This window comes from Photinus pyralis, unplaced genomic scaffold, assembly GCF_008802855.1.
Source record: "Photinus pyralis isolate 1611_PpyrPB1 unplaced genomic scaffold, Ppyr1.3 Ppyr1.4_LG5, whole genome shotgun sequence".
In the NCBI taxonomy this organism is placed as follows: Eukaryota; Metazoa; Arthropoda; class Insecta; order Coleoptera; family Lampyridae; genus Photinus; species Photinus pyralis.
The window spans coordinates 34,558,694-34,566,532 of record NW_022170596.1 but is presented as its reverse complement, the minus strand read 5'-3'; the positions used below and the strand labels follow the sequence as shown (position 1 = coordinate 34,566,532).

General features: G+C 39.0%; 1 protein-coding gene across 2 annotated transcripts; it reads right to left on the bottom strand.

Moving 5' to 3' along the window:
* Positions 1 to 1,421: 1,421 nt before the first annotated feature.
* LOC116170376 (sodium- and chloride-dependent glycine transporter 2-like) lies at positions 1,422 to 4,745 on the bottom strand. Of its 2 annotated transcripts, XM_031486738.1 has the most exons (14): positions 4,668 to 4,745; positions 3,837 to 3,895; positions 3,637 to 3,699; positions 3,461 to 3,581; positions 3,279 to 3,410; positions 3,038 to 3,230; positions 2,858 to 2,993; positions 2,674 to 2,808; positions 2,385 to 2,625; positions 2,226 to 2,341; positions 2,045 to 2,173; positions 1,800 to 1,997; positions 1,599 to 1,745; positions 1,422 to 1,551 (listed from the first exon to the last, which is right to left on the bottom strand). In XM_031486738.1, the coding sequence occupies exons 2-14, from the start codon at positions 3,882 to 3,884 to the stop codon at positions 1,429 to 1,431; spliced, it is 1,782 nt and encodes a 593-aa protein (XP_031342598.1). In that variant the 5' UTR covers positions 3,885 to 3,895; positions 4,668 to 4,745; the 3' UTR covers positions 1,422 to 1,428. The 2 variants fall into 2 exon arrangements, with proteins under 2 accessions (XP_031342598.1, XP_031342597.1); XM_031486737.1 differs by lacking the exon at positions 4,668 to 4,745 and having other exon boundaries at positions 3,837 to 3,956.
* Positions 4,746 to 7,839: the final 3,094 nt, after the last annotated feature.

Here is a 7,839-nt window from a genome sequence, read left to right as displayed (position 1 = left end):
AGAAATCCTCCCCTCGCGTTTACCACTTCTTCTGTCCACCAGTAGTTGGAAACTGGTCGTGTGAAACTCGTTTTCTTTGGCAATATTTTCCCTTTCCTAATTTGAAGCTCAAGTTTTTCTTTTACTTCTAGTTTAAAGTTTATATACCAACCCCTGGATCAATTCACAAGTTTTAATGATACATACGCTCAATTAATTATTAAAGAAATTATAACATTACTTAAATAGATTGATTTATAACATATAATTATTATTTATAGCTCTTTTGTGTTCAAATTTATATGTAGATTTATAACACACGAGCGCGAAACCACTACTCGTCAATTCGGTGTCGATGTTAGAACTGAAATTAAACACAACTCGATCTGCTTATATAGATAGCAAACAAAAACTTTCTAGAATAAATCATCATATTATCTACCGGAAAAAATGCGTCACATCCGCCTTCATTCCTTACCGCCGGTGATTAATCCTTTATCGACTGGCGCCTTGATAATGACCTGATGGCGCCCCGATGTCGCTCTAGATTTGTAGAATATTCGCTACGGTAGCTTCTCATTTTGATAGGATCTTTTTATTTCAAAATACTAAAGGTAACAATTTTTTTAAATTAGAGTTTCCCCTACTGAAAATCGTATGCGATTCTACGACCTTGTATCTTGTTTGTTAACATCACTTTAGTAGAAATAAACTCTGGTAGAAAACAAAAAAATTCTTTAAGGATGCTAGAATGCTCTGAAAATCATCCAAAACAAAGCTTTCCAAAGTTCCTGCAGTGCTTTTCAGCGCTCTCAAAAGTGGATAAGCGTAAGCCGTAAGGTAGGTAAATCTCTACATTATACTAGTCAAGAAATGTACGGAAGGGACTCAGTAGGTTTAGGTCTCTTTTTCTATTAAATGAACAAATTACACAGCTTAAGGATGGGAAACCTAGATCCCTTCCTTAAGCCGTGTAATTTTAATCCTAGAAGGGGTAGGGCAGGGGGAGAGATAAACCGGAAGTTAAGCCTACCCACAGAAAATTTTGATTTTTGCACTTTATGTTGCGGTACACAACAAAGAAAACGGTCTCCCCTCTCTACATACTATACCAAGTTATAGTGGTGTTGATCGTTAGTTTTTGTGCATCCGCCACTCTTTTGTTGTGAAGATTTGGTTTCCCTACTGGACCAAGTGTGTCGTTATGGGTGGATGAGCCCATCGGAATTAATGACAGTAGTTGGTGGTGATGTTTTCCTACAAGTTGCGACTTGTGAATGATTCATAACCAGACCCACACAAAAACCGTAAGCGCGTATCAGGTTTAATAAATTTGCCCACGAAAAGAAGCTTAAACAACAACCTAAACCTACCTACACGCTTTCGCTTCTACTAAGACCAGAGGAAAGAAAGTGAATTCTCCCAAATATAATTTATTTACTATGCGATCTACGCTCGGGAAGGACCTGGTCCATTATCTACCTTTCTAAACCATGGTACAGTTTTTGGCAAATCTATGTCATCACTAGAAACAGACGAAACCGCTCTGGTTGAAAAAACTTTGCGAATGTTCTGGAAAAAATCACTTTTAAATTACAAACAAAACTTAACATTATTACCCCTTCCCTGTAAAATACCCAAATGTTATAAAGCCCAACTACAACCAATGGAGTAAAAACAATCAACAATCCCACTATTACAGCGATTTTTTCATTCAAATCCATACGTTGGGGACTCCTATGGGTGATATGCGTGCAGATCATCCCCTAAAAAGTTGTTAATAGATCATATTTACAACATGATGTTGTATTAAAACAAACCAAAAGCACAAACGGAGACAATACCCACACTATCTTTATGTACAGATTTGGTTCAAACCCTATCATGAAGGCTACATCATCTGAAAATGCAGGAAGCCTGTAGATGTACATTACTGCAACTAGCTCGCACAGGACAACCAGTGATAAAGCAATTGTCACAATAAGTTGGTCAACAAAGGTCAATAAATAGTATCCATTCTAAAAGTAATAATTACGGTTTGCTCCCAGAGGTGACCGAAGCTTACTGAAGTTAGTAGAAATGATCCCAAAATAAAGCACAGCAAACAGAAACCAACTGTGGTCTGAAGAGTATACTTTCCCAGCCATGGCACATATCTGTAGCAAATCAATGTTGCAGACTCTACGTAGGTCACCTACGAGTAGGCACGTGAAGTTTACGCACGTCGTAGATAGCATATTTATTACCAAAGGGTACCATCCGGCAATAAGTAATGTAAGAAAGAATAAAACTGAGATACAGTTGGACAATGGTGACGTCACCTTTGTAAATAACTGCGAAAATTCGACGTGTCCATAAAAATCTGAAACAAACATTATCCCACAATTCAAAGAGCAAATACTTACTAGGTGTTTGCTTCAGATTAAAAACTGTTTGAATGTCTTGCTTTCTTTCCTCGGCCAATATTCCTGCTGTGGAAAATACAATCGAGCTACACAGGAGGGTGGCAATCCCTACCAGTATTACTAGAAAAAAGCTGTCCCTATCCGAAGGCGTATGAAATTTTAAAATTGAACCAAACGTAATCATTGGCCCCATTCCAATTGCCAATGAAACTATGGCTTGTTCCGCTGAATTGCGCCAAACCTGAGTGGTTTCAAATTTTATTTCTCATAGTTTACCATTGTACCCCACCACTATGTCACATAGGTCTTTCATTGTGCAGCTGAACATAAATTTCAAACCTTCGGACGCTCCACCAATAAATAAGGCTGCAATTAGGGTGATTGCGAATGTTATGAATGGCAATGGGCAGTAAAACTTAGGAGGCTGTATGTAATCATTTTACATGAGCAGTCTAAACCCACACGCTGTTTACCCATGTTCGAGCACTAAAACGTCTCCGAATAGCGATTGAAATTGCCATCCACAGCAAAAATAGCACAGTTAAGGTCTTCCAGTTGATTTCAAGCGAGCCAATAGAATATTGGGGAGGGCTTCTTAGAATTTGGTACCTACAATTGCACTAGTTTTAATTTGGTCACTTGGATGTGCCTACTTAAAAAATGCATATTCTGGTGTAGATGACTGATTTGGAGATCCATTCGAACATTCTTCGTTGCGGGTGAAGTTGTTACATTGTGCAAAATCTAGAGTGAATGACGCTATAAAATATAAGACGCTGAACACATTTATTACATTGTGATAAATTGCGATGAGCGTGCAATAAATCGCCATTACAATGCTAATTCCTAAAAATTAACCAAACGGTTGCTAAATGCCACTATGTAGAAGATTACCTTCAAATATCGGACAAAGAGAAAACACCCCATGATAGCCCTTACTCGACGATTGGCCCAACGCGACTTCAAAGAATAAAAGACAGCTTCCTATGGACATCATTACGATTATATAAGCCCATACAAAAGCACCTGAAATCAAGTATAAATAAATACCTTGCAGTGCATGCTGTTGACAGAACCTTGTCCTTTTAAGTAGGCTTCACGAGGAAACCTCCAGAAGTTATGCAGGTTCATCAAGAATGCCAAAGTTTGTAAAAAAAATTGTTTTCGATTTTTCAGCTTGTCTGTCTCCCCAAAAGCCTAATAAACGTACTGAAATCTTCCACGTTAAAAATACTACTTATAATATACTTACTGCTATGGAGGAAGGTGTTGCAAGGCTTTGGAATTTTGAAGCTGACATGGCAATGGCGCTAGTCTAAAAGTAAGCACGAATATATTTATGGTTTAAAAGTAGAGCACCAAGGTAGCTTTCAGCATTATTATCAGCTACATTTACATACTACTTGAAGGGGTGTGTCAAAAGGAGCCATTTGTTCATAATTTTCTACCTACCTGCCTAGATTTTAAGACTATTACTTGAGATACTCCGCGGTTAGCCATCTTGCATCAAACTAAAAAAGAGCATTCATTCATCATTCTACCGCTTACACATTTAACACGACAAATTATGACATTAAAATGTAAGTACTATTGTCACAAAAATTGACAACTAATGAAAGTCACCTTTGTATTACCTACCTATGTAATGTTGATTAGGTTTTAACTGACCGATCTATAAAGAACTTCTTTGGGAAAGGAATATCGAACACCGCAATTTGGATGAAGGAAATATGATTAATATTTCAGATGTATCTCTAGCACTGTCATTCACTTATTCGTTTACCTGACCAGGAAAAAAAGCAGCAGAAACATTTGACCAAAAGCGATTAAAGAGTATTTTCACAAATACTGTAGAATGATCTTTGCTGATGCAGGTTTTCAAAATACAACCCACATCTTACCAATGCCGAACAAGTTGCTAGTATTTCAAATGACCATTTTGTTTCCGTTGTGCATCAATGTACAAAAAATACCTCCAAAATACAGTACGAAGTTATTTCATCATTAATCGTCATTCTGTTTGTTACCCGTTACAAACACTGAAGTGTATGTTATCTTATGGTTGGAAAAACTTCTCCTTCAGGACAGTTAATTGAAGTGGCATCAAAATTAAGACTAATTACGTATGAAGTACCCCCTAAATTATCCATAATTTGTTTTAATGATTTATTTAACAGTTTTGACTCATCTTCATGCGATAGCGCCACACATGCAGATGAGACCAGTGCTAGTGTCGCGCTTATAATGAGGAAGAGTTAAAATTTAATTTAAAAAGTGCCTTACCAACTCTTGGTAATTGTGTAGCGAGGCTCCATATTGTAGTGTACTTAACTCCCAGATTCTACGCCAACTTTACACTACAGGAACAGGGAAATAAAATCACCCCGGTTTAAAAATGACCACCGGAATGGTATTTCTCTCCATAAGCTAACAGTGGCACGTTAGATTAGTTATAAACAATGCTATATGACCTGAAGTACGGTAGGAAAGAAACGCAAAATAAAAGACAGCAAAAAGTTTGTTTAATATAATTATTGGTATTATTATAAAGATTGTGAAAGCTCGGTAATTTAGTCTATATAAATTACGTTGCAAGAATAAACTTTGAAAATGGTAGTCCACCGAGTCATAAATAATAATAGGCTGAGGAAAAAAAGAACATACCAAGAAAAAATCAGACGGCAAATTAATATTAAACTGTGTAGTAAAATTAAAAGAAATCTTGGCCTTTAATAAATCAAAAAATGGTAGTTAGGCAAATAGGCACAGTAAATTGAAAATTATCAAGTTTAAGTAATTATGAACAGCAACAGTAAATGCACAAGCTGACGGTATTTTCATGCACGTAATGCATTGAGATTAAATCATGTCAATTCTAAAAAGGTTAACTAACAATTATAAACAAATATAAAATGTTACATACAGATCGCAAATAAATTATAAAGAAATGCAAAGATTGCTACCTGCATTAAATTACACAAAGGAACAACAAACCTATACTGGACGATGCTTTCGTGACGGCAGTTAAAATGAAAATCCCATTACGTAGCAAGGGTTGATACTCGAGACCGCGCACGCGCAGACCGCTTTCCCTCCCTAATAATTCGCGCGGTTGCCAGCTCTCAAAAATGTGTGAACCAGCGCTTCTAATAATGACGTCACTGGTTGACAAATTTGAAATATAATACATATACCTACCGATATACCTATAAACAAGTATAAATTGTGCACAACTCTTGTGCAGATAAAGCGCATTTTTTAACCGAAATAACTTTTGTTTTGCCATCACCAATGGATACATTTCTCGCAGACATCTCAATTTCAGTAGAATACCATGAAGGGTAGAACATGTGTTAAACCCCCCCCCCCCCTCTCTAGAATGCATTGGAAAGGCCTAGAAAGCGTCTAAGAAGCCCGGAGAAGAACTAAAACTGATAAGTGCCTATGAAGCTACTATATATATATATACCTAAACCGAGTATGAAGCGGATCTAAAAAAGCGGCAGACAGAACAGTAGTACCCTACGGGGTCATTAAATTGAACCCGCTGGTTATAAGTGGCATATAGGTCAACTGTGCAAAGTTTGAACCGAATCGGTCCATACGTTTGCCAGTTATCGTGTTCACATCACAGATCACAGACAGACACCATCGACTCCCCTAAAAAGATTGCATCACTTTGCTCTGCTGATAATAACCTAAAAACGGAATTCCGGAAAGGACAACTCTTTGAAAGCAATAGAAGACGTTATAAAGTATATGCCTGAGACACTATTGCTGTAGAAAGCGTTTATGTTTTCATAATATACTTACCCTTCGAAAGCTCTGACGGGATATAGGAGGCTCTAGAAGAAATACAGAAAAGCGTATTCTAGCCCGAGCCTCCTAGCACTATCTTCAAGGCACCAAAAGATCTATAGCGCTTTCCATTGGATTTTAAGGTTCTTCATATTACTTTTATGTTTACTTGTATCCAGAACCCTCTATTGCGTTCCTGTGTTGGATGTGCCTTTTGTTATTTTATTTCTTCTTTTCCCATCAAAAGTGTGTAACGACGACCCTGTCCATTTTGCGGGAGGCTAATGGAAATAGAAAAAGAACACTAACGGATTTCGTTTCAGCCATGGGGCAAAATAGAGGTGTAGGTACTTACGAACTGCCGTATAAATATCAAATAAAGACCATGCAAAAGTGACATTTCTATAGTTCAAAAAACAACCCCCTAATCCGTCTATGACCTTGAAGGCAGCAAAGTGCAGTAGCTGCCCGAGTGGTTACCGAAGGACCTCTAAGATGGGCGGTCAACACGTTCAGTCCCTTTAAAGAGTGCAGGACCGGACGGAATATTCCCGGCTCTTCTGCAGAGGGGCTTGGGGTCGCTGCTTTTAAATTTGTTGCACCTCTTTAGATATACCCTTGTCCGAAAGCTGGAGAAAGGTAAGAGTTGTGTAGGTACCTACCTAAGCCGGGTCGTGCTAAATGTATGGCGAAGGATTACAGGCCCATCAGCATATCATCGTCTGTTCTAAAAACGGTGGCGAAGCTGGTGGATGCATACATAATAAGGAATGGGTACTTGTTCTTAGACCACTACACCCGTTTCAACATGCTTACAGGGGGTAGCCCTGGGAGCGTTTTTAGATATCGAGGGTGTGTTTTTAACAACACCACGACCGATTCAATTAGTGAGCCTGTTGAAAGCTTTGGCATTGGAAACAGACACATTATATCCTCAATCGGGACGACGGAGATGAGCTCATCGGTTCTATAGAAGATGTCCGCAGAGTGCGGTGTTGTCTCCACTACTATGGTGCCTCTGCTGCCTGGTACTAGACGGGCTCCTCCACACTCTGCACGAGAAGGGAGCGTATACACGATTTCCCGATTATCATAACTGGAAAGTTTTCAAACACTGTGAACAAACTCATGCAGAGGGCTTTTGAACAGGTGAGTATAGGAGGCGCAGTAGCCATGGTCTTTCCGTTAACTCGGAAAAGGCCGAGCGTTGTTCCATTTACGAATAGAAAGGAGAGCGGACCTTGATGGGCTCGCTCTTCGAGGACTTAATTGGGTCTGGTCAGGTCAGAGAAATATTTGGGAGTCAACATACTCCCGCCTGACCTGGAAAGGTAACATTGAGCGAATAAGCAAAAAGGCCACTGCATGTTGATGTACATGTAGAATGGCTTTTGGTTGTACATGGTCATTTTCCCGGACAGAGAGCAGTGGCTGAACTCGGATTGCCCGTTCCTCAAACCTTGGACTCGTGTGGGTCCCTAATAACAGAAAGGGGAAAGAGCTGACGTCAGCTTCTCCCTTGGTCAGCATAGTACTGTGTTTCAGATAGACATGTTAACCATCATGGCCTGTATGCACAGCGATAGGTTACCGTAATCAGCATATGCAGTAACAATCAGGAGGCTCTGTCAGCAGACAGGTTCCGATCGGCTATGAC